Source organism: Agelaius phoeniceus, chromosome 1 (genome assembly GCF_051311805.1).
Source record: "Agelaius phoeniceus isolate bAgePho1 chromosome 1, bAgePho1.hap1, whole genome shotgun sequence".
Taxonomy (NCBI): Eukaryota; Metazoa; Chordata; class Aves; order Passeriformes; family Icteridae; genus Agelaius; species Agelaius phoeniceus.
Window position 1 is genome coordinate 112065963 of NC_135265.1, and position 25518 is coordinate 112091480.

At 45.8% G+C, this 25518-nt stretch overlaps 3 protein-coding genes across 5 annotated transcripts in view; 1 reads left to right on the plus strand and 2 right to left on the minus strand.

The window, feature by feature from the left end:
- SPIDR (scaffold protein involved in DNA repair) overlaps window positions 1-12527 on the plus strand; it is a 195886-nt gene extending 183359 nt beyond the window's left edge. The window contains exons 15-20 of one of the 2 annotated variants that reach the window (XM_077185375.1): window positions 351-549; window positions 1599-1751; window positions 7205-7298; window positions 8940-9054; window positions 9564-9617; window positions 12025-12527. In XM_077185375.1, coding sequence (XP_077041490.1) covers window positions 351-549; window positions 1599-1751; window positions 7205-7298; window positions 8940-9054; window positions 9564-9617; window positions 12025-12159 — 750 coding nt within the window. In that variant the 3' untranslated portion in view covers window positions 12160-12527. Of the gene's footprint in view, window positions 1-350; window positions 550-1598; window positions 1752-7204; window positions 7299-8939; window positions 9055-9563; window positions 9618-12024 lie in introns of those variants that run through there. The other variant, XR_013184102.1, reaches the window with a different exon arrangement.
- Window positions 12528-14086: 1559 nt separating this feature from the next.
- CEBPD (CCAAT enhancer binding protein delta) lies at window positions 14087-16388 on the minus strand. 2 transcript variants are annotated; one of them, XM_077185388.1, is made up of 2 exons: window positions 14518-16388; window positions 14087-14477 (listed from the first exon to the last, which is right to left on the minus strand). In XM_077185388.1, the coding sequence occupies exon 1, from the start codon at window positions 16371-16373 to the stop codon at window positions 14625-14627; it is 1749 nt and encodes a 582-aa protein (XP_077041503.1). In that variant the 5' UTR covers window positions 16374-16388; the 3' UTR covers window positions 14087-14477; window positions 14518-14624. The 2 variants fall into 2 exon arrangements, with proteins under 2 accessions (XP_077041503.1, XP_054493869.2); XM_054637894.2 differs by having other exon boundaries at window positions 14087-14487.
- A 7736-nt stretch (window positions 16389-24124) lies between these two features.
- PRKDC (protein kinase, DNA-activated, catalytic subunit) overlaps window positions 24125-25518 on the minus strand; it is an 82893-nt gene continuing 81499 nt past the window's right edge. The window contains exon 86 of the mRNA XM_054637612.2: window positions 24125-24505. Coding sequence (XP_054493587.2) covers window positions 24301-24505 — 205 coding nt within the window. The 3' untranslated portion in view covers window positions 24125-24300. The remainder of the gene's footprint in view (window positions 24506-25518) is intronic.

Genomic DNA, 25518 nt, shown 5'->3' on the forward strand with positions numbered 1-25518 from the left:
TTATGTGTACAATATATATAGTACATTTTTTTAGGAAATATATTTTCAAATCTCATGTACAGTCCAAGAAAATTATCATAAAGCTTGATGGTTGACTGAAGTAGAGCCAAGAGTCCAGAGAGTCAACCTCAGAAAGTTAATTTAAGGTAGAGATTTTAAGGTTTGTATCTGAAGTAAGGAATACCAAAAAATTCTAGTAAACCTTTGACTCATTATCCTGTACAAGCCCTAACTGTAATAATTTCTGTCAGTTTTATGAGTCATTTTAATATGAAGATGTTTAGTCTTTTCTTCTGCTAAAAAAATTAACAATTGCAATCCAATTTGTGTAATTTTTTTCCTAATCACAGACAAAACACAGTGTTCCCATAGATCAAAGAGAAATGCTGTTGTTTGTGACTGACTCCACACTGCAAAATGTGGCTCATGGGATTCCAAAAGTTGTTGCTGTGTCAGTCACTGCGTCATGTGTTCTCAGCACAGAAATCATGGAAGCCCTCAGTGCTGGCTCACAACTTGTCTTCTTCAAGGATGCTCTCTGGGGAAATGGTAAGCTTTGCACGTGGTTTGGAAGCATCTGGAGTCCCACAGAAACAGCAGCCTTATCTCTGACACCTCAATATGTGACCTCCAGAGAGGTCACTTTCATTACCAGATGAAGATGAGACTTTGCAAGTTTGGGATGAGAAATTTGAAAGGGGTTGTAATTTAAACTTTCTTGTAAGGTTTCTTTTTCTGTATTTTTGGCTTGATTTTGAAAGTGAATGAGAAATTCAGTGATGTTGTTGTATGCCCACCAGTATTACCAGTATACCCACCAATACACCAGTATTGCTGTCAGTCTTCTCTGATGACTGTTGAATCTGATGACCAGTGAAAATCAAATCTGTGAACTGACAGAACGCTCAAATATATTAAGAAATCTGCATGTCCCAAGATAGAGAAATTTTACAAGCTGTCCTAAACCGTCTTAGCTGTGAGCCTTCACTCCCATACAGATCATGAAATAATGGTTGTTCCCTTTACTTTCATTTTTACTCATTCTTTTTTGAGGTTCAAGTTTGGTTCTGTATGGTGATGGCAGGGCTGGCTCACATCTCACACCTTCAGTCACTTCCAGAGTGTAAGTGAACTGGAAGTACAAAGCTGTGCAAAAGGCTGTGTGTCCTGAAGCAAAAATCTCTGCTCTGGAGAATAAAGCATTGCATGCACCTACTCTTTATAATCTCTGAAGCAAAGTAGGACCACCTGAAGGGGTGCCCAAGCTTATTACCAAGGAAAAGCCTGTAACCTGTTTGCCAGGAGTGAGATGAGATGCAGTCTGGGTGGCATCAGACACTCTCTTCTGGCATGTTCAGATTTTTAAATTTCTTTTTCTTCAAATTCAGATTTCTTTTTCTCCCTGGGAGTCTCAAAGTGTAACAAGAGCGCGGTGCGTGTATCGCTGAAAGCAAAATATTTTGTCATTGAGAAAACCTGATGGAGTCTATTCATCTGTTTGGTAGCTGGCAGAGGTTGTTGTCTTTATTGGCCGTGACAATTAACGTGGTCACCTTTTTCCTTGTTACTGTACTGAGCTGAAATGTCTTTTTTGGCAGGTAGGATTATTTGTGTTGAACGTACTGTTCTCCTGTTACAAAAGCCTCTTTTGTGCTCGGCTGCCGGTGCTGACCTCAGTGAGCTGACTGGCCCTGTCAGACTCGATGAGCTGGATTCTACAACACAGGCCAGCTCCATTTGTGCTCTCAGAGGTTTGTATGGCCTTGCTGAAATGAATGCTGTTAATTATTTGTGCTCACTTTAATCTTTTGTGTCTTTATATTGATTTCTTGCACAAACATCATGGAGGGATAAAAAAAGCATGGCATTGCTGTGGGTCATTAGAATATTTAAGATTTTATGCCTCAATGTGGGCTCTGTTTGCCTTTTGCTGGCCAAGCTCTGCTCCCACTCACTCATACCCCAGAATAAATGTTTAATGTACAATCTGTTTCATTATATTCCTTCCTTCACTGTCTTCCTTCAGGAGCCTTCTGTTCACACCAGCCTTGTTGATGTTGGCAACAAGGAGTTATACCAACATTTTTTAGGCAGATGGGTAAGATATCTTACCCAGATCTTGAATGGTAGGGGTTGGTGACTGATTTTCCTGGAGCTTTGCTGCAGTAGGACAATTTATTATTTTACCATAGTAATTTAGCATAATGTGGCTAGTATTTGCTCACCAGCCACTTTGGATCATAGCTTTGTCTAAGATATGGTTTGACCATATCTTGGTTTTACCACTAACCATGCAGAAACATTTCTTACTACAGATTTTCTAGTGTTTCCAAATCATGCAGAAATATTCTCTACTGTATATTTTATAATGCTTTGTCCAGGCAGCTTCTTAAACCTCCCAGCTGTACAGTGCCTATGAGAAAAAGTCCTTAAAAGCCCAACAAGCCTTCAAGACTATTTCCTCCCTTAATTTAATTTGTATTATTCCAGTAGCCCTTGTAGAAAATACCATCAAGTATTCACTGGAGCATTTGAAATTAACTTTAAAATTACAACAAATAACGGTTTTCAAATGAATTCTTCAGTTATAATAAAATAGACTGAGAAGACAGTTTGAAACCAAGCAAAGCCTTTACTAAACATACCTGCTGCTATGGTACAGCCACAGCTTAGCAATGCCTCTGTGATTAATTACTGAGCACCTTGCAGTGACAAATGTTGAACAGTACATAATGAAAACCAAGCACAACCAGAGGCACTTCACTCAAAGCCATGGTTGTTATGTACATCTTGCATTGATACAGCTACTTGAAAGATATTTCTGTCACTGGGTGTGAAATGCTTTTTGCCTTTTTTTTTTCACCTCTCCAGTAGTTATGTTAAGAATTGTCACTGCTGTTAATTTTGTGATTATGAGAAGTGCCTGTCTTCTTTTTTCTTGTTGACAGTGTTCATAGTAGGATAAAGGAAACATCTCTCTGTCCTTTCTTTATCTGACAGGGCAAAGAAAGAACACATTTGTGATCTGTTGTGTAAACAAGAACTTACTTTATACACATGGGAGATGTCATACTTTGCCTGTCCTGTATTAAAGATAGAAGAATGACAAAAGGAGAAATTAATCCTACAACCTTGTCTTGTTTAATCTGGAATTTGTGCAGGATAGCTGTTATCAGTAGGCCCCCACACCGGAATACCAACATAGAATATAAAATATCTTCTATATACTCATGCTGCAGCAATATATAGATGAAAACTCTCACTTTTGTGTGTACTGAAATATTTTAATAGCATTGAAGAGATACATTCACTGTTTTGGGTTTCAATTAGTTAGTGCCTACATATTTCTGCTAACAAATGAAACTAATAGCATTGACCCTACTTTGTTGGTGGGAGAATATACTTTTGGTGGAACAATGCATGGAGGGAGATGTATGATCTCTAAAATTCAATCGCTGTCTCTCATCTCCTATGTCAGAGAATTGTTAGTCTGGCTTTCAATGAGAAGCAGTTACTGCCTCATTCATTCTTTTTCTTTGCACATCCTCTCGTTTCTTGTACTTTTGGTCACCTATGTGTGTTGCACACTGGCATTCTCCCACCTAGCAAAGAGGCTGAAGAGGCTTTGTCTACCCCTTCCTGAAGGAGTGTGTCTTCCTGCTCCTTTGGAAGGAACATCTGAAGTTCCACCAGTCTAAGCTCCTACTTAAAGCTGGGCCCTGACCAACCTGGTACAGCTCTGGACTGGATGTTCTTCAGAGGTTCCCTCCCCATCAAAACAGAAAATGTTCCAGTCTGAGCAGATGCAATGAGTTTGTCAGAAATTCTTGTTTCAGGGAGGTCCAGCCATACCAGCTCTGGGATAATGGACTGTGTTGCCCTTCAACAGATGAGTGAAAACCTGTGGTTGCTTTCTAAGGAAAACTTTATTCTTCATTGCAAGATGAATCTGTGGTTTTCACCTGTGATCTTAGGGTTAATAAGTTTATTTTCTTATCACTATGCATTACAAGGTAATTTATAACCTCGTTTTGCTGTATAGTAGCAGTCAGGATGACTTAAATGTTGGCAGTTCATACAGCACAGAACTGGTTTTCCTCTTAATCATGCTTTGAGTAAATTCTACTTAGTCTATACCACATGTGATATGTGGGAATATTACTTGATTAATGCTATTTGCCTAGTATATGACTCACCAACAGTGATTGAATTTTGACGTTGGATATTTTCATATTTAAGCCCTTACTCAGGCATGTGGGGGTTTTTTCAGTTTTCCACTCGCTAGTGGGACTAAAATGGGGTCAGTCAGTTTATCTATGTTTCCTTTTTTGATTGAATTTTTGCATTTCCTGTCCTATTAATCAGGATATCTGATTGGGGGAAAGAAATCAAAAACAACACCTCCATGTTTTAATTGTTTCAACCAAAGTGTTCCTTTGCATTCCACATGGCAGACCTGCCAGGCGTTGTCCCTTGGATGTCAGTCTCATCCAAGAGATTGACAATGTCAATCTCTTCTTCATGGTGCCAGCCACAAACCTTAAAAATAAACTAGAGGTAAAAATCGAATTTTGGCCATGTGCATTTTCATTTAAAAGAAGGATTTGGGGAAAGTATCCAGAAGGTTTGTGTATGTCAAGCAAAATCTGGAGTCTTGAAAAAGATGTGCAGTAGTTCAGCATCTTAAACTTGAGAAATCACTTTATAGGGTGCACAAGACTGTCACTAGATTACTACACCTGTTGCTGCTTTGAGTTGGTCTGACTTCAGTGATGTCTGCTGGTTTTCTCAAGGGAACTCTCCATTATCATCAAAATAATCTTCTCCACTAGACATAATCTCATCAGTATGATCCTGATTGGTTTTCATCAGTATGATCCTGATTGGTTTGCTTCAGATGTACTTGCACTGGCATCTTGCACACAAGTGGCAGAAAGTGAAAAGGCTTAGAGAGAAAGGGGATTTGTTTTGGTTTTAAAATTATTTTTTTAATGAAGAAGGAAACATACTTAGCAAATTAATTGGTAGTTTTTTGGTGAACAAGAATGATAAAATCATAGAATCATTTAGGTTGAAATGAATCTTTAAGATCATCCAGTCAAACCATTAACCAAATGAAAACCAGCACTACCAAGTCTACCACTAAACCATGTCCCCAAGTGCCACATCTGCATGTCATATAAATACCTCCAGGGCTGGGGACTCCACCACTTTTCTGGCAGCTGTTCAAATGCTTGACCACCCTTTCAGTGAAGAAAGTCTTCCTAATATCCGATCTAAAGCTCTCTTGGCATAACATTAGGCCATTTCCTCTCATGCTGTCACTTGTAACCTGGGAGAAGAGGTCGACCCCTGCCTGGTTACAAACTCTTTTCAGGCAGCTGTAGAGAACAAGAAGGTTCCCCCTGAGCCTCTTTTTCTCCAGGCTGAGGAACCCCACCTCCTCCTCATCAGCTCCATTGCCCTTCTCTGGGCCACTCCAGCACCTCAGTGTCTTTCTTGGAGTGAGGGGCCCAGAAGTGGACTTGAGGTGCAGCCTCACCAGTGCTGAGCACAGAGCGATGATCCCTTCCTTAGTCCTGCTGGACCACACTGTTGCTGATCCAGGCCAGGATGCCACTGGCCTTCCTGGCCATCTGGGCACACACTGCTCGTGTCCACTTGGCTGCTGACCACCACCCCCAGCTCCTTTTCCATTGGGTCACTTTCCAGCCACTCTTCCCCCAGCCTGTGGCACTGCCTGGGGTTGTTGTGACCCAGGTGCAGGACCTGGCACCCGGCCTTGTTGAACCTCACACCATTGGCCTCAGCCCATTGATCCAGCCTGTCCAGATGCCCATGCAGAGCCTCCCTGCCCTCCAGCAGATCAACACTCCCACCCATCTGTTTGCTGTCATCTGCAAACTCACTGAGGGTGGACTTGGTCCAGATTATTGATTAAAATATTAAACAGGATTGGCCCCAGTACTGAGCCTTAGGGAACACCACTGGTGACCAGCCAGTCAGGTGGATCCAGTCAAGCTAAATCCACCAAGTGGCTTTAACTCCATTCAGCATTCACATCATTCAAAGAGAAACATACCCATGGAAACTCCCAGTTTATCATGAACACTGAAGAATCAAAATTATTCCTCTAAGAGTCCATGTGGCTAAATAGAATATTTTATTCTGTCAGAGAAATGCCTAATATTTTGTCGTACACTTATAAATTGGGTCATAAATGTTGTATTTGAGAAGCAACTTTTCAGATCTTCAGACTCGCTGTCCTTTGAATTCCCAAAGAAAATTACAGTTTTGTTATTTAGGTGTAGCTCCCTGCTTGTCCCAGGAGAACCAGAAAAGCAAGGGATTAACACCCTGTCTTACAGTCCAGACACTGTAAATGCTCCAAGTCTCCAAGGCTTTCTTCTCTTGAATGTGGTATAGAACTGTGAGATTCTTGCTCAACAGAGGCTGGATTTTTAAGTCTGTAGTTCTGTTGTACTAGTGAGCTTTTATTTCAGTGCAATTTCATTCTTACAGGTGAATATTTTTCTCTATAAATAATGCTCATAATTTCAGCATATTGTTACCATAAAATATAATACACTCTTTATTGGCTTCTCATAAAATTCTGAATATATCTTTTCTTGCCAAAACTAGCGAGGCCCTTTTTATTAGTCCAAAGTGTCTTTGGCATTCCCTTCTTACGCACACACTTAAGACTGTGAGCCAGATCTAATCTCTGTTGAATCTGTATAAATGAAGAATAACTCCATTGTTAGTAGAATTTAATCTGCATTGTTGTTTTCAGAAGGGATTGGGGCTTCTTATTGGTTTGTATTTTCTAAATACCAATTTCAAGCTATTCGATCTGATTATTTTTGTAGCTGTTTATTGCCAAGAAAACACCAGAGGACCAGAAAGAAAGCAAACAAGCAAAAGCAAATCAGAAAAGCAGTAAAATCCAAACCAAAAGAACCAAGCCTGTTTGGAAAGTTAATTGTCAATTACCTACTTTCTGATATTTTTAGAACATAACACTCTGCTGTACTTTCATCCCTTGTTGGAGGGACAAAGGAGAAAGGGAGTGAGATTGTTCCTGATTCCTGCTCTGACAAGTCTTAAACTGTGGGTCAGGAAGGTTCAAACCTGCTGTGAAGCCAAGAGTGACTGTGTTTGCTGGCTTAACATTAGCATTTTGTAAGAATTCCATGTTCTGCAGGTACTGTTGTTGGAGTTAATGAGAGCACTGCTTTCTCCTGGCCTACATGCAACAGATGTGGCAATGGAAAGTTGGAAGTGTGTCCCCAGGACAGGTGAGAGTCAGCATGCTCCAGAGCACTCCAGGTGTTTTGTAGATGTAGCCATAACAGCAATGGGTGATGCAATGATTCCTGCAGGCACAGGCTGCACTTTGCTCCTTCCTAGAGCTAAGACGTAGTATTTTTATTGCTGATGAACTGATAAAACCTGCAAGGTTACATTAATATATGGAGAAAGATACAAGTAGATATGAAATAGTTTGATTTTGCAGTTATTACTTGGTTTTTAAACCAATCTTGCTTATAAAGGTTTCATAGCCCACTGCATTGTAATACTGCTTTTAATAAATATGCCCATAAACCACAGGTCTGATTTTAAGTTCCTTTTGAAGCAGGTACATGTGTTTGTGTGTCTTGCCTTGTTAATCTGTGTGTCCTCTATTCACCTCATCTTTATACTGGACTATGATCTCTGCTACCATGTATCTAAGTATTAAAGACTTGCATTTCAGACCTATTAAATTAGTCACCTTTCTAAAAAGGATGTTGAATAATTCTGGCAGTATGTTTGTCCTGAATGTGAGGACTGATCCCACAGGACCTGTTGCCACCTGAAATGCTGAACCTGTGTCACAGTGACATAATTTTGGAAAGCCTCCCCTGCAGCTGCCGAGGCAGCTTGTGCTTGCAGAGTGTGAAATTCCTGGTGGAATAAAAGCCCAGGGGATAAGAGCAGTCGGAGGGAGGGAGGGAGGGAGGGAGGGAGGGAGGGAGGGAGGGAGGGAGGGAGGAAGGAAGGAAGGAAGGAAGGAAGGAAGGAAGGAAGGAAGGAAGGAAGGAAGGAAGGAAGGAAGGAAGGAAGGAAGGAAGGAAGGAAGGAAGGAAGGAAGGAAGGAAGGAAGGAAGGAAGGAAGGAAGGAAGGAAGGAAGGAAGGAAGGAAGGAAGGAAGGAAGGAAGGAAGGAAGTTCTTTCTACTGAGAAATCGTAAGAAGTTGTGTTGTTCTTATTGAAATAGATAATATTGTCCTAAAGATTAGAAGATTGGCCCTTTATGCTTTGTTGTACAAAAATGGCTGAAAATCAAAACCAGATGTCCTGTATTATACTGTCATGTTAAAAATAAGGATGTGTCTATGTTCACATAGTAGTGTAGTCCAATTAAAAAAGTATCTCACCTGTGAAGGACACTTTTGCTTCATTTGGAGAACAAATGAAGTATCAATATTTGTTTAAGAAGTTCTTCCAACAAGTGGCTTATAGCTGAGCTTAACTCTGTGCATGACTTAAGAGTACACTGAAAACATTGAACGTTTGCTGAATGAGGGCCTAAGTCAATAATTCACTTCAGCCAAATCTATACTACAGATTTTCTTTTGCCATAACTTTTAGGAGCTTATGAGATTAATATTTGCTTAAGCAGAGTGACTATAAATAGCAACCTTTCTCCATGCTGCCAGAAATTATTAAAGGAAGATCCTTTTGCCAGAAGAGTTTAGGTCCTCCAGGAGAGTTACTGCCAACAGAAGAGTTCTATTTTCTCTTATCAACTGAATCTCTACCAGGGCTTTGCTACTAAAAGTCTACCAGCAAAGTATTTTAGGGAGTATATTAATTGGGGTTTTATTTATTTTTATTTATGACTGATAGCTTGTTCATTTCTCTATGTTTTTCCATCATTATTATGTGTGTTTCAGAGAATTGCTATATTGCAACCAGTGCTCTGAAGTTGTCACAACACCAGTTTTGAAAATGCAGCTGGAAGTCTTCTTGAGTTGTCCATCCCGATCTCAAAGTACAGTAAAAGTGAAGGTATGGCATGAAGTAAGGGCTGGTGTATCAGGTGCAGTGAGACCAGATGTGCAGACACATAGGTATCCTAAGCCACACTGCTATGAACAGTTCTGGCAGAAGACAAATTAAAATATGTAAGACTGTCCCATAATTTAATACTAAACTTGTGTTTCGTTGGGTTAAGAATGCAGTTCCCAGGTCTTGCTCAAATAATGCAGTCATTGAGTTCACCCTGAGGTTTGCAAATGGTTCTATGGCCCAGATGAAGGGATTTGTTAGGCTGGGCCTTTGGAAACCTCAGTTTAAAAGGAGTTAAAAGGAGTTTCCACAGTTTAAAAGGAATGTGTATTTTTAGACTTCCATTCTGAATGTCTTTTGTGTCACCTCTCCTCTGCTTTCTTGGCCAGAGAAACGAAGCTGTTTGATATTAAAATGATAAATCTTTGTTCTATGTGACTGCAAACAGAATGTTTTTGCACACTTAAGATTTTTGCCATGAACAAAACCTGTGAATTTTCTCATTCCAGCTGTTGCAAAGGACAATCTCTTCTCTCCTGATGTCCTCTGCCAGTGAGGATGGGGTAGGTATAATGAATGCTGACCAAAGGAAGTTAAACTACAGAACTTAATGTAAAGGCAGAGTACCAATGTCAGGTATGGCAGGTCAGCCATGACTTGTGCTGGTAGGGTCTTGAAAATCTCCAGTGGTGGAGATTCTGACTTTCCAGGCAATTCATTTCAGAACTGCACTAGGAGTGGAAAGAGATTTCAGAACAAGTGAAATGATTTCTTTTTTTTCCCATGTCCAGGCTGTGACTTGAGTGGGCTGTGCCCTTTGGCAATCCCCCTTTGGCAATCCCTCCTTCCAGCTGCTGATGCCCTGCCATCTGATCAGACTCACACCCTCCTTTTCAGAAGGGGGATGCAGCAGATGGGCTGTGTAGCTTCAGCTCAGCTCTGGATCTGCAGAGCAGCTTGCAAACAGCACTCAGAGCTGCCACAGGCGATGCTGTTCACTAGCTGAGGATCCAAAGGCAGCAAAGATACCCTCCAAGCATCCCACCTTTTGGGTCTGGTCTTCTAAATCCTATAAACCACAGCCACTTTGTACCAGCACAACACTGAAAGTACTGGCAGGTGGAAATAGGAGAAGAATTTGCAAAATGCGCACAAGATATTGCTTGATAATTGTATGAATGAAGCACACATGAGCCATGGAGATCCATGGGCTAAAGTACAGTTTATGTAATCGCAAAGTATTTACTCCTTTAATCTGAGCTATCAGAAGAGCCCTGACACTTGGCACAGTGACCCAGATTTACCATGGGTGAGGGAGGCACCCAGGTAGGTGCCTGGCTGGCATTGGCTGATGGATTCTCTGCAGCCTTCACAAAGTCATTAAGTCCAATTAGGATTCCAGGATTTTCCCTCTCCCTTGCACGTGAATGGGAGCAAAGGTCGGTTTGTTGTCTTGTTTAATCATCCCAGTTAAATATCTTCAGTTAGGTGATATGTACTGGGGTCAGTTTGCTTTCCCTGTCTTACAAGTTTTCCAGCATTTTCCTATTGCATGCTCCATGCTTTTAGTGGGACTTGTGGATAATATTTTAAGTGGAAAGTTATTCTGAAATAATAAATTACTTTTCTTATGCTGGTGGAGGGTGTATATTTCATTTAAGCAAAGAGATACAAGAAATTTCCAAAACGTGTTTGCTCCTTTAATAGCAGTTAAGTCTTGCTGAGTTTTACAGGATGTGTCTGGTTTGGTTACAGACTGGCAAAACATAGTTCTTTTTTGAGTTATTAGAATTCAAACAACCTGTTTTTCATGTTTCAGTGTGTATTCAGCCAGTATTTAAAAGTCTGGCAACTCAGATTTTTTTCTTCCCCAGCTGAAACAGAGGGATAAAGATTTGTCACAAGAAATACCACTTGAGGTGGCATTTTTTTGCCAGTGCTGCTGAAGTTTCTAAGGGTGTAGCTTTGTAATCAAATTCTTTTGGCAGGGAGATTGGTTTTAGCCGTCACTGGCCCTGGCTACCTGTTCTTCTCCTTGTGGCAGCCCTTCTGTTACACCAGGAGAGTTGTTTGTGCAGCTGCACTGTGAACTGGACTGCAGAACCGGTCTGGGGGAAAAATAATCCAGGAAAAAAAAAGAAAAAAGAAAAAAAAAGATTGTTTATACCTTGAGCCAGGCAACGCTATGGGTATCACATACCTGTACAGAAGCACAGTGCAGATGAAGGAGGGGCACAGTCAAGGCTTGTTGTAGGCAAGGCCTGTTAGGGTGAGAAAGGGATGTGAACCTGCCACCTGAGACACCCTCTCAAGGGAAATATCAGCTGAGAGTGTCACCAGTTCTTGTGTTAACATGCTGCTGCTCGTAGTGCAGCCATGCCAGCCTTGCAGCCCTCTCCTCCACGCAGAGCACAGCCTCTGCAAATTCACTCAGGCACAACTTGTGGATGAAATTCATTGGATCATTAAACACGAGGGACTGTGTTGGTGCTGCTGGTGGTAATGCATGAACAACAAAAAGTTAAAAGGGGGGAGAGGAAGGAGGGTAAGAAGGGTTACAAAATGTTTTTTTTCCTTTGGTGGGTAAATTAGCACAGGTAGTCAGTGTATAGTATATATATAGACATTGCCAGCATGCATGAAGTCCTGCAAGTGTCAGAAAGGAAGGTAAAGGGAGCATGTATAGGTTATGCTTAGCAAAACTGAGTTCAAAGTCACAGTAACTTTTTTCTTTTTGAAACAGCTCATTTTGAAAGCCTGGTAGGGCAGCAACTGAGACAGGAGTGTGATCTAATTACTGAAAATCTAATATATTCATTCTTTCCATTAGTTCTAATGCACTTTCCGAGTCCTTTAAAAAAATTGCCTGTTGGAAGAGGATCCTGCATGCTGCATCTTCCCAGCTGAATGCTGCCTAGAACAGAATGTCCAGCACTGTTTGTTTTACTCACCATGCTTTTATTCCTGCAGACTTACGAGGTGCAGAGCGTGCTGGGAAAGGAGGTGGGGTTATTGAACTGCTACGTCCACTCCATAACCAGCCACCCCAACTGTGTTGTGCTGGAGGAAATTGTTCTTCTGGAAGCTGCAGCAAGACAGAGTTGAACTCTAGTCAGCTATTATAGTATTTGTGGACTTTGTAATGTGATTATCTGTTAACTAGTGCCACAGATAATGTATAATGCAAGTGTGATAAGCATTAAGATAGTTTATTAAAACTGTGATTTATAAAGCACATTGTGCTAACACTGAAAAAAAATCTATATATTGTTCAACTTTCTGAACTCTTCTTTTTCTGACCAGTGCAGGATCTAAGAATACAGTTCTTTGTCATAGTTGCTGTTATGTAATGTAAAACATCTTTTTCTGTAAGTTTTGAATGGTTGTGATTTATTTTTAATAATACTGTATTTATTATGTGTCAATGGAAAAAATTTTACTGATATTTTTGAAATAAATACCTTGCTATGGCAGTTGGTTTAAGCTGAGTTTTATCAGTGTATCCGACGTGCTGCAGAACGCTGCATGCTGTGTCAATTCTGAGTTAACACTTTGCAATAGTTGTATAAAGACAGAGATTTGAACACATATGAAGTTAATGTTTTACTGCTAATTGGTCTCTCAGCAGAGAAGTTGTGTGTTATCTGTAGCTTCCCACAAAGCGGGTGTTTCACTGCAGTTTCTTTTATGGGCAAGCAGCAAACTGCGTTGTAGGCCATGCAACAACCCCCACCCAGGCTGTGGAGACTAGAGACCAGATAAATGCCAAAATCTCCCTCTGTGTGCATTGCAAGAATTAATATAAGAATTAGAGACTGCATGGTTCCCCCCCCCTTACTCTTTCACAGTGTTTAAAAGCCCCTTACAGGTCAGAGGAGGAGGAACGAGTGGTTTTAGTGCAGGTCCCATATGTGATTAACCAGCAGAGAAGGAGCAGCACACTTGCCACACTGGTCATTTCTGCAGCTCAGGCCAGTAGTGAAAAGTCTTATGGATGTCACAATTATTAAATGACCCAGCTTTTGAATTCCCCTTTTTTCCCCACCTCCTCCAAGCATTTCAGTCTCTTACCTGCCTCCCTGTAAGGAAAAAGGAGATGACAGCCCATTCCTGTGTAGAGGTCTGTGTGTGAAACTGGGGTTGCCCCTTCAAAACCATTCAAAGACTTGAGTCTCTGAGAAAACTGGAGGTGCTTGTTGTCAGGCCATTTTCCTGCCAGTGCCCTAGAGATGCTCTAGGTGCTCTAACACTGCACTACTGAAATTCAGATAAGTTGCCCGATCTTCTGTGACCTGTTCACTCACTCAGCGGTGAGCAGCAGCGTTGCTCTGCTCGCCGCTCTGTCACAGGCAGGGATCAGTGAAAGTCTTTGTGACCACTGGCTCTGTGATGAGCAGCAGTTGCCCACTCTCACTATCCAGGATCAGGGAAAGTGTCCGGCTCCTGCAGTGGGCTGAAGCCTCAGGGTGCATCAACACCTCTGAGACTCGCTACAGAGGTGAGCTCTGGTCCCTGTTATGGAACATGTTAGTGTAGGTGCAACTTTGCATTATCTAGAATGGAAAACCCTTGGAAGTTATTTTTAAACGGGAATTTTAACTAGTGGTATTCTTTTAATGATGTTCTTCTAGTCCTATGCCCTTTTTTTTTTTTTTTTTTTGGCTATAGAATACGGTATTTCTGGCACAGTCCTGCTCACAGAGCAGTCTCTCCCTTAATGTGCAGCTGCTCGGTCCCACCAGCGCCACGGCAACCCCTGACTCAGCACTCGGGCTCAGCGATGCGCTCCGGGGGGAGCAGACTTCGCAGCCACCGGGCCGAGCGAGGGGTCTCACGGTTGTTCCCACCCCTGCATCCCTCTCTGGATGCTTTGGGAAGTAACCCAGCGGCCCTTGCTTGCCCTCGCCTCCCCTCTCGGCCCCTGGGACCCCCTCTCCGTGTTCCCCGCCCGTGTCCAGCCCCCTCCCGGGCAGCGCAGCTTTCCCCGCCGCCAGCCCCTGGCTGTCACGACACAGAGCAAACGAGAGCAGGGTGGATTTAAAATGCTTTTCTTTATTCTTAGAAATGCTGTAAAAATTGATATAAAAGGTTGAGCATGCTCAGTCTTTGTTTTTTTGGGGGTTTTTTTCCATCCTACTGTCTAAAATACATGGGATTTTGAATCACTTTAACAGATGTACCATAGCTGCATCGGTATGAGTAAAATGTAGAAAAGACGAAAACTACCATTACAAAAATAATTTAAGGGGAGAGAAGAAAAAAAATAATATATTTAGCTTTTTTTCCCTTTTTCGCAAGTTTCGTGGTGAAAGACCCAGGCATCGCTCCACGTCGCTGCCGCATCCCGAGCGCGGCCGCGGGCCGGCAGGTCCCGCCGCGGCTCCGCGCCTCCTGCCGCGCCCGGCCCGGCCCGGGGCGCCGCGGCACGGCCCGGCCCGGCACGGCCCGGCACGGCCCGGCAAGGCACGGCACGGCACGGCACGGCACGGCCCGGCAGGGCTCGGCACGGCCCTCTGAGGTATTTATCCACCGTCTCCCGGAGTCCGTCTCTCCGTCCCGCTCCCCCCCGGTTACCGGCAGTCGGTGCCCGAGCCGGGCTGCAGGAAAGAAGCGCTGGGCAGCTGCTTGAAGAAGTGTCGGAGGCTGGTCAAGTCCCGGGTGAGCTGCTCGATCTTCTTGTGCAGCTTCTCGTTCTCGGCCGAAAGCTCCAGCAGCTTCTGCTGCATCTCCTGGTTGCGCCGCTTCGCCTTGTCGCGGCTCTTGCGCACGGCGATGTTGTTGCGCTCCCGGCGCTGCCGGTACTCGGGGCTAAACCTGTCCACGCACTTCTTGCCGCCGCGCTCCTTGCCCCCGCCGGCGGCGGCAGTGGGCTGCGGGACGCCCTGCGCCGGCCCGGGCACGGCGGCGGCGGCGGCGGCGGCCCCGGGGCCCGGCGAGCGGGTGCTGCAGCTGGAGGGGGAGCTGCTGCCCGGCGGCTCGGGGGACGTGGGCGGCGTGGGCTGCCCGCTCAGGTTCATGATGGTCTGGGCGCAGGTGGCGATTTGCGAGGGCAGCAGCGAGGAGGAGAGGTCGCTGTCGCTCCAGTCCGGCTCCTGCTTCAGAGCGCCGCGGGAGGAGAAGGAGGAGGAGGAAGAGGAGGAGGAGGAGGAGGAGGCGGTGCGGGGCTCGGAGCCCAGCAGGGTGGTCATGGCAGCGCCGAGGTCCTTGGCGGGGTCGCGGCCGGCGCCGCCGCCCGGTGGCAAGTACTCGCCGTATTCCCCGCCCCGCTCGGGCTTGTGGTTGCTGTTGAAGAGGTCGGCGAAGAGCTCGTCGTTGCAGAGCTCCAGGTTGGGCACGGCAGACATGGAGTCAATGTAGGAGCTGAAGTCGATGGCGCTCTCGTCCTCGTACATGGCCGGGGCGGCGGCGCTCAGCTCCGCCAGGTTGGTGCCGCTGCCCCCCAGGCCGCCTCCCGCCTCCTCGCCGCTCATCCCGCAGCTGCCGCGGGCCCCCGGCTTGCAGGCGGGACCCGGCCCGCCGCCGCTGCCCACCTTGGCGTCGTAGAAGTTGGCGGGCTCCAGGCACCAGCTCTTATAGCATGCCGGGGAGTCCAGGCTGTAGAGAGCGGCGGCGCTCATGGGCGAGCGGGACGCGGCGCCGCACGGCCGCGGCGCGGGGGCTCCGGGGCGCGGGCACCAAACGCGGCTCCGCCACGGGCGCAGCTCCAGCCTCTGGCACGGGCAGGTGGGAGCGGGGCTGCTCCTGCTCCTGCTGCCGCTGCTCACACCGCTGCCGCTGCTGCTGCTGCTGCTGCTCGGTGGCACCGGCGCTGCCGCTGCAGCCCCGCCGTCGCCTCCCCGAGGGGGCCGATCCGGGCTCGGGTCACGCCGTGAGCGGCGGTAGGAGGCGGGGATGGGACAAGGCGTCTCAGGACCTGGGAGTGAAACGCCCGCTCGGTCCCTTCTTATACGGCGCGGGCCCCGCCTCCTGCCCCAATGACGGGAACGATGTTCCCGGCACCCCCGGGGACCCGGGGGCGGGAGCGGGTGGGGTGCGTGGCCGCGGAGGCAGGGCTGCCGCCGCAGCGAGCTGCCACCTCCCGGCCGAGGGTGGCCGCCGTCCGAGGTGCCCCCACCACGGGCACGGGACGGCGCGGGCGCCTTTCGGGAGCCTGCCGCCCTCCCCGCACCGTCCCGTCCCGGGGAGCGCCGCCCCGGCACCGGCACCGGCACCCCATTCCCCCGGCTGAGCGCTGGTTCTCCCTTTCCCCGCGGGCCGGCGGAAAAGCTGGCTGAAAAAGCCGATTTTACCCCGCCGCCGCCACCAGCACCACGCTGCATCCCCCCACGCGCTTCCCGGCGGCGCCTGGGATGGAGCGGTGCGGGGAGGATGCTGCCGGCCCCACGCGTGTCTGTGCGCATCACCCGAGCGCCCTCCGGAGGCTCAGCTCCCTCCGCTGGAGCACGGGCAGCTTCCCCCGAGCAGGATGTAAATCCCCCGCTCCGGGGAGAGGATGGACACTTGGGTTTCTTCTGGCAGGACCCTCTGGTGGGACAGGGGTCTCTGAGGCATCTTTAGCTGCCTCACGCCGTCATGAAGTTATGCCTCTTAAAACCTTACATTAAGTTATTATGCATGTTGTTGTCCCCTGCCCCCCCCTTGCATCCCACAAACTACTACTAATAAATTGGCAAGTACCAGAAAACTGAAAATACTTGCAGCTAAAAGATAAGTTTTCTAGTTACATAATAGTTTCTAAAACCCTGGTTCCACCCCCAGGTGCTCCGCTGACTGAATTACTAAAGAAACACGCAACAAAACGCCCTTAAATTTACTTTTTTGGGGTTTTAAAATTATTTATTAATTTATCTTCCAGAAGACCCTTCTATATTAAGATAGGACTGTCCGAGGCGCCGAGTTTCCAGCCCAGCACCCAGCTGACGCTGCTGGCACGGAGCTGTGCCCGGCGGAGCGCGGTGCCGCTCTCCCGAGGTGGCTTTGGGGACCGCCCGTGGGGACGTGCCGGTCATGCCGGGCCCGCTGCCCTTCTCCGGGCAGGGCTCCATCTGCCGCCACCGCAGCTGTTGCAGGACCGCAGCTGTTTATCACAGGGGTGTGTGTTTTAACATAAGTAGCTGGGAACAAGACTGGTACATGCTCTCCCTTTGGATGTAAACTCCACGTGGGAAGCCTTGTGGGATCAGGGTAAGGGTGCAGTGCCTGGCAGGTGGGGTTTTACATCTGGCAGCTAAGGTTTCGCTTGGAGAGGCTTTGCTTTTAACTCTAGCACTGCCAGATGTATTATATATTATATATTGATTTCCTTTCTCATCAGAGGACTGATCACACAACCTCCATCGACACCAGCATTAACCACTGAACTTAACAGTGACACAAGAAATGGTTGCTTTTGTTTTTTCCACATTGTCAAAGAAATAATATGTCCTGTCCCAAACCCTTTTACATGTTATTTTTTGCCTTCTATGTACCCCAGACCTTCTGTGGGGTCTGTTCATGATGCACAACTCTGCACCAGCTGTCCCTGGCCTGGCTGTCCAGCAGGGAACATGGTGCTCCAGGACCCTTTTACTCTGTATGAAATGCAGAGGAGTGGGTGCATGAGACATGGGAAGGTAGCTAGAAATGAGATGCAGTCTGATATCTGCTGTCTCTCCCCTTGCTCTGCTGGAAGGGGTGAGATCTCACCCATTGTAGTCATAAAATTATGTTTTGTCCTGGAAAGCACTCATTTAACTGTTTGCATGCAGAGCTGTCTCACACTTCCAGCTCAGCACAGTCCTTGCCCCAAAGGTCAGCCAGTGCTGGCATCCCACTGTGCCAGCCTGAACATGCCTATTTAATGCCCATCATGTGTTCCTCCAAAAAAGACACCGAATTCCCAGCCAGGTCACCCGACCCCCGCTGGGCACCTTGCCTCCTGGCAATTACATTCTCAAAATCCCTCGATAGGAGGCCCAGAACTGCTGTGTAAAGCTCAGTACAAGCCATCTGTGTCACACCTGAGCCCCACCACAGAGGGTGCAGCATTGCCTGCAGGGTCTTCAGGACCTGGAGGTGCGTTCTGAGCTCGTGGTTGGACCTGTCAATGCCTGTCCCTCAAACCCAAGCAGCAGGAGCCACCCCCTGGAGGATGAGCTGGTTGTGTTTGTTGCTGGGCCTGGGATGTGTGATTTCAGGAGAATGTCTGAGGGGGTTCTCCCAGGTGCCATGCAGGATGTGGAAGCCCAGGGTGCTGCAGCACCTGCAGTGAAGCATCCAGGAGCATGTGAGCAAGTGATACCTGGCACTTAGCAAAGCAGTGCACTGGAGGCAGGCATTTGTCTGGCATCTCAGCAGCTGAATCTGTCCCCATCTGTATATGTAATTTCATGAGCAGAGAAGTACAGACAAGCCCTTGATTTCCCTCATCTGTCCTGCTGAGTGCCTGACCCACCGAGTCACAGCTTGTCTCTGGGGTCCAGTCCTTTTAAACAGCATTAAGAAGCAGGTGATCTTCTGAATTTCAGAATAAATTCTTTAAAATTTTCTTGAGGTTCATGCTCCAAATTAAGGGAGGTATTTAAACCTGGCAAGAGAGGGCAAGAAACCTTTCTTTAAGAAGCAGAAAAAAGATAAAACTTAAACTTACTCTGCTGGCTGTGAATCTGAGAAACACCATGACCCTGACCCCTTTGGGGATAGCAGTTAAATCACACTGTTTTCTGACTGGATTTTCCTCATGAATAGAGGACAGGCCACTCAGGGAAGGTAAGGAAACAGGGTAATGCCTCAGCATGCTCACCTCCAGCAACCCAGCCAGGCATGCAGGACCTTTTGGGACAGTGGGACTACGAGCGTGGCAAGGCTGTGCCTGGGAAGCCTGAGGAGCCCTTCCCTGCTTTTGATGATAGGACTTGAGACAGCACCTGCAGGACCTCAGGTCCTGGGGTATTCATGGGTGAAGACCAAGCTGACAAGGGGAGAAAGATGGAGGACTGGTTTGCTGAGTTCCTGCTCCCTGCAAGAAGCAGCAGGAGTGCATCCTTACATTCATCAGCTGGAAGTCAGCAACGGCACATGGAGGCTGACAAGGGATTGGGACATGTAAATGAGGAGGTACAAATTGTCTGGGGAGAGTCAAAAAACCTGCCTGCACACTCCTAGGGAGGAGCAGTACCTGCCTGAGGTTGGTGCTGGCTCTTGCCAGCCAGCACAGTGACTGCTGGACAGCCACCTCTGCCAGGGCTCGTGCCCCTGCCTTGTCCTCAAACACTGTCACAGCATTGTGCTTGTCACTGGTACTGTCCTTGTGCATCATTGCACTGATCCTGCCTGTGGCCTCCCTACTCTTAGCAGCTGAAGAACTAGATGGTAACTGAAAGGATTTTTCCTTTTAGCTCCTTTAGTTGAAGCTCTGTGTTTTGTCTTGCTGCAGGCTTTTAAACCCCAGCGGTGTCAGCCCAGGCTGGGTTTGTCCAGCTGCACCTGTGGCTGCTGAGCTGCTGAATAAGATCATCCACATACCCAGGCTCCCAAAAGGCCAAGTGCTACTGCAGCAAAATGCCTCAGAACCTGTGCTCCTTGTTTTCTCAAACTCCCTGGTGGATACTCAGAACTTTTTCCTGATACAGGTTTTGCATGGATTTCCATTCATGTGATCAAATTGACAGCTACATCTTCTGTGTAATTGAATGAAATCTTCTGTGCTATAATTTACTGTAAGTGTAAAGGACAAATAGAGTCAATGTTGCCCTCTTCTATCCCATCAAAAAGATTAAAAAAAACCCCACCCTGTAAATAATGTGGAAACTGTAACCAAAACTTTTCCAGTCCCTTATGGCCACTCCTTCTGTTATCAGAATGCTTTGGGTTGGAAGGCACCTTAAAGATCATCTAGTTCCAACATCCCTGCCATGGGCTGGGCCAACTTCCACTAGATCAGGTTGCTCAGGGCCCCATCCAACCTGGCCTTGAGCACTTCCAGGGATGGAGCATCCATGCCTTTTCTGTTCCTGTGTCTCATCACTCACAGGGAAGAAATTCCTCCCAATATCTAATATAAACCTAACCACTTTCAGTTTAAAACCATTGCTCCTTGTCCTGTCACTACAGACCTTGATAAAAAGTCCCTCTCAGTCTTTCCTGCAAGCTCCCTTTAGGCACTGAAAGGCCACAATAGAGTCTCCCCAGAACCTTCTTTTCCCTAGGCTTACAACCTCTCAGCCTGCCTTCACTGGAGAGGTGCTTCAACTCTGATCATCTCTGTGGCTCAAAAAACTTCCCAACTTTTTTGCAATTAGAGAATACCCCTCTAAACACCCTATTCTGGACACATCTTCATTTGACATAAGGCTGGTGGCTCTTTGGTAGTTTTGCTACAAGGCCAGTGACACCACTTGGTGCTGTGGGTGTCTGCCAGGGTGTGAGCTCTCTGCAGTGGTGCCATTTCTTACAGGCAGCAGAACTCAAAAATGAAATTTTTATAGCCCATGTAATTTCCAAATGAAGCACAGTATTAACAAAGTGACTCTGCAGACCCTCAGCCTCAGGGGGGGAAAAAAGCAGAGGTAATAAATCCTTATCCTTGATTTTGAAAAACAAGAATTTTGGGGAGAAGTGTCTCTATATATAGATGCTTACTTTTGGAAGCAGCTGGCCAAGCCCTAAGTGTGAGACCAGAAGAGCTGTAGGAAATTCCTTATTCCATGTCTGAAGACGAGCCCAATTCATTGTTTTTGTGGAAAACTCTTACCCTCCTTCCTGTGCCCAAATGTGTGCTGGTGCTGTATCACCTCTCAGCCACAGAGACCTCAAGACAACATTTAAACTGGGGGGCAGTGATGGGGACTAAGGGGGAAAATCCCAAGCACAAGAACAACATGCAGAAACCTCTCCATCAGCTGGAAAAGGGGACAGTAGGCAGCAGTTCCAGAGTTTTCCTCTGGATTCAGCAGTACTGTTATTCTTAGCTAGAGGGAAAATTCTAAGATTGGCAGGGATGGTAAGGATTAGCTTAAAGATGACATCATTCTATACTCTAAGAAAAACCTAGTGAGAATAAATGCTAATGTTTTACATAACTTTTTAGCTACAACTAATGGGTTTCCAGATATAGTGCCCATCCATCTGGTAATTTAATCTGAGAAGGAAATACTCTGCTGTGCTTGTGAATAGTTCCCAAGTTTTGTTTTGCATCATGAGACCTGATGCACTCTCTAACTCTGATCTTCACATCATCTTAACTCTCTTCTGGGAGCCAAATAAACCTGCCCTGTAAAGCACTGAGCCCAGCAATGTGAGGCTTGCATTGTGTCAGTACTTTCCTTGCTGCTTCACAGGCTGGCTCCAGCCTTTCCACTTAGCTGCTGAATCTTACTGAGAGCAGCCAGGCCTGGGGACAGCAGCTGCCATTCACTTGTGTTGGAGGTTATTTCCAGGACCATTCAGCTTCATGGTGAAAGCTCCCTAAAGAAAGTTAGGGAAACTCCACTTGCTCTGCACAGGATGTGCCTCTCTCTGTGTTGAAGACCCAGCAGCCTCGTGCTTTGTGCCTCAGCTGACACATGAGCTTGACAAACACATGACTAATAAGGGCTGACGTGGCTGAGGCTTCCCACTATGGTGCTTATTCTAGGGCCAAAATGGAGCTTTTAAGTATTTAAATTGTCATGAACGTTCCAAACCCGTGTCACTTTTGCCTGTGTCACAGGTTTTCACCCCCAGCCTGAGGGCTGGTCACCATGGAGCTCAGGGAGCCCTGGGTGGTGACCCTCAGCCCCCTCCCCCTGGAAGGGCCAGGCTGCACTCTGACTCCCCTTCCCAAAGGCCATGGAGGGAGCCTGCTGTGCACAAACATCTGCTGTTGCTGAGGCTATCAGAAGGCCTAGGAGAAGAGCCTCGTTAAAGTATAAACCTAAACTTTGTCCTCTGCAGTGCAGGTCAAAGTACCCAGTGACTATCTGAGGTATGTGCCAGAAGTGCCATTAAACACCTTGTACACCCAGCCACTTAGTTTCCAAATGTCCCCTGCCTTTTCATGTTACCTTTTTAATTGTGCTTTAAACTTTCTCATATTTGTAGAGTGACAGCATGCAAGCCAGGGTACCTCACCTGACCAAGATTTAGTCATAAGATTGCAGTCCTAATTGTTTGCAGAGATCAAAAGAACAAAACACCATGACATCTTATCTTACTGAAGTGTATATAAGAACAGACTGTATCAAACTCTTTTATAAAAAAAAACCAAAAAAACACCTTACTGTCCACTAATTATCATCTCTATGAATGGGTAAATGTGGAAGTTTTTGTGATTAAGTGCCGTAAATTAACTTTTTAAATGAGGTATACAGTTGAAAGTTTATTTTATTTTTATTTTTCAATGTTTCCTCTACAAAAATACATCCAAACAATATTTTTGACTAATGAAATGATAAAAATGTTTTGGATTTCTTGATTTATAACTATACTGACAGAAACCATTGAGTATGCTTATTAAGGAGAAAGATAATAAATAGTAGTTATTGCTGGAAAGTATTTGAAACAGAAAAGCTCCCTCCCCATTCTTTAGGCCTCAGCAATGTTCCTCATTGTGAGTTTTTCATGGAGTTGCATCTAGAAGGCAAATTTCTCTACTCTCCAGCTGACACATTCATTGGAGACTGGTGCCAGGAGGAGACGTGGCTCTCAGTGAGACCAGAACTGCCCCAGTGCCACAGAGGCAGGAAGGAAACCTTGAAGCAGTGAAAGGGCAAAGACTCATTTTTATTACACCCTTTATGATAATTATTAAAAGCCTCAATAAAATCTATATCCTACTATCTGGGTAATGAGCAGCAGTAGTGCTTGAGAGAGTTCTCTTTCTCCCTCACTGCCCATGCTGCAGCTTAAGCTCAGCTGGGAGCTAAACCCCACAGAGCTCCTCCTCAATCCCCCCAGAGAGAACTGGACAGTGAGAAAACTCAGGGGCTGGGATCAAGACAGGGAATAGGTTAAAGCAAAAGTTGTGCACACAAGCAAAGCAAAACAAGGAATTCATTCACCACTTCCCACAGGCAGGCTGGTGGTCAGCCCTCCCTGGGAAAGATGGGATGATGGTGACTTGGGAAGACAAACACCATCAATCTGAACATCTCTCCTCTCCTTTCTCCTTCTTCCCCCAGCTCTGCATGCTAAGCATGACACCCTCTGGTATGTGATAGCCCTTGGGTCAGCTATCCTGGAGTCAGCTATCCTGGCTGTGCTCCCCTGGACTCCTCAAGGTGTGAGAGGCAGAAGAAGCCTTGCCTTGTGCAAGCCCTGCTCAGCAATAATGAAACATCCCCATGTTATCAACAGTCTCCAGCACAAATCCAAACTACAGCCCCACTCCAGCTACTCTGAAGAAAATGAGCTCAATCCCAGCCAAAGGCAGCACACCTGAGAACTGGCTGCTGGAGACAAAGAGTCACATCTGGCACAAGCTCCACAGTTTGGCATAAGCAAACTCCAAAGTGCAGCAGACATTGCTGTGCTGTGCTGCGCTTATGGCAAGCAGCTTACTGTGCTCAGCTCTGCCGGCAGTGGCTACTTCTGGCTCGGGCCAAACAATAATTTGGGAATAACACAGTGTGAGCAGTGCAGACTTCCAAAGGACAAAGATAACAGGGTATAACCTCTAATTGCTAAAAACAGTCTCATCATTACTATCTCGTTATCCAGTAATGCAAAAGCTGTTCAGATACTTTCGGTGTTATCTAGAGCTAAGAGCCGTTTTCTGTTTAATTTCACCATGTGTCCCACTGATACTACTGATACAAAAATCTTCAAGTTTTAACTACAAATAATATGTGGCTGCAGAATGGTTTCAGTTGATTGTCATCAAGGTCTCTGCAAAAGAAAAGCACAGACTCACTACATCACTGCACTGACGCCCACAAGTTTGTGGGGTATGAATTTGTGCTTTCCACTGAAGGCTCTCAGTGCTTTCCAAATAAATCTTTAAGCTCTATAGCCTCCCCAGTTCTCTCTACATTGATTTTAACACAAAGACAATAAAGCTGCTTTGTTACAGAACGACAAGCAAGAAAAATAATTTTAAAAAAAGAAACAAAAATCACTGTTTGAATACAGCTTTAATACAAAAAATTTATTTTCTCTATTAGTCAAGTTAACTGATGATAAAAATAGTTAAGAGTTTTTTTTCCTTTTTGGCCTTAAAATTCTGATCTGGTTGCAGCTGTGTTTTAGGGTACAGGTCCCTTGGCAGACAGGGCTGTAGACAGCAATTTCTCACATCCAGGGTTCCCATCCTTCCCAGACTCTGCCAAGAATATTGGGGTCTGTTGCTTGATCGATGAGGCATCTCACTTGGGTCTCCTCTGACAGTCCATCCTCTGGCTCTTTGGCTCTGATATCATGATTAGAGTTACCACGAGCCACAGCTGCAAAATCATTATAAGCAGGTGACCTCTCATGGCCCAGGCGCAGCTCATCACTGAAATTGAGAACACAAAAATAAGCTCTTACTAAAAGAAACAAGCAAAAAATCTGAGATGGATTTTTAAATAACAAAAAAGCACTTGAAAAATAAAGCTTGAATTGAGATCAAGATGTGGAGGCTGCTCAAGAGCCACAGAAAGCTTGGCCAGTGAAGACTGGTGGTTTCAGGGGTCCTTTACAAATAGTGGGTATTTACCATAATATGCCAATCTTGTCAAGGGTCTCCAGCTGGAAGACAGATGCAGCAGTTCACATCCAAGCTGTTGATCTCTTTACCTGCTCTCCTGATTTGTGCCTATAAAAAGTATTTTGCTGCATCTTCCAGTTCAGCCTTGACCACAAAAGGGACTCCTCCCAAGTCCTGCACTTTTCAATATTTGTATGGTTTTAAAACAGGCTTGCTTTCTTTGCTTTTCTGTCTTTCCCCTGATTAATCCAAAATGACTTTTTAAGAGAGGATGGAAGGGATTAATTGTACTTTTAACTGAACTTAAAAGACATTCTGGCTTGAGCCAGACTTGACTAGACTGACATAAATAACCTGAGAACGCCACCAGATTTGAATTTGATGTTTCACATAAGCAACTTTCCTCCATGCCTCCCCTACCGCTGGTACAGGTTCCATTTCAAGCAATCCTCCATCAGAAGCATATATTAATTTAAATATTATCCCTACCCTGAAAGCAGTGGAGACAAACATAAAGAACAGAGGGACTGAGGAGTATGAGATTAAGCAGTCTGACAGGGAGGGGAGGCATGTGTTGCCAGGAGCAGTAAAACTGCTCAGAAGGCCTGAGCTGGAGCAAGAAAACTCACAGGGAGATATCTGGTGTTTTGGCTGGCAGGGTGATTCAGAGAGCTTGTACGTGGACCAAAATGATTCTGACAGAAGGTTTGCTGAAATTTTGCCCTGTCTGTCTCTTCTCTTTTCCTAGCCTCCCTTCTATCCAAAGGGAGCAAAATCTGACTCAGGAGACTTCCAAAGCTCTTAGTGAAGCAGTTTAAAGC

Excerpts from the sequence above, each read along its gene's own strand:
- CEBPD (XM_077185388.1), bottom strand. The coding sequence starts at position 16,373 with ATGCAGCGTGGTGCTGGTGGCGGCGGCGGGGTAAAATCGGCTTTTTCA.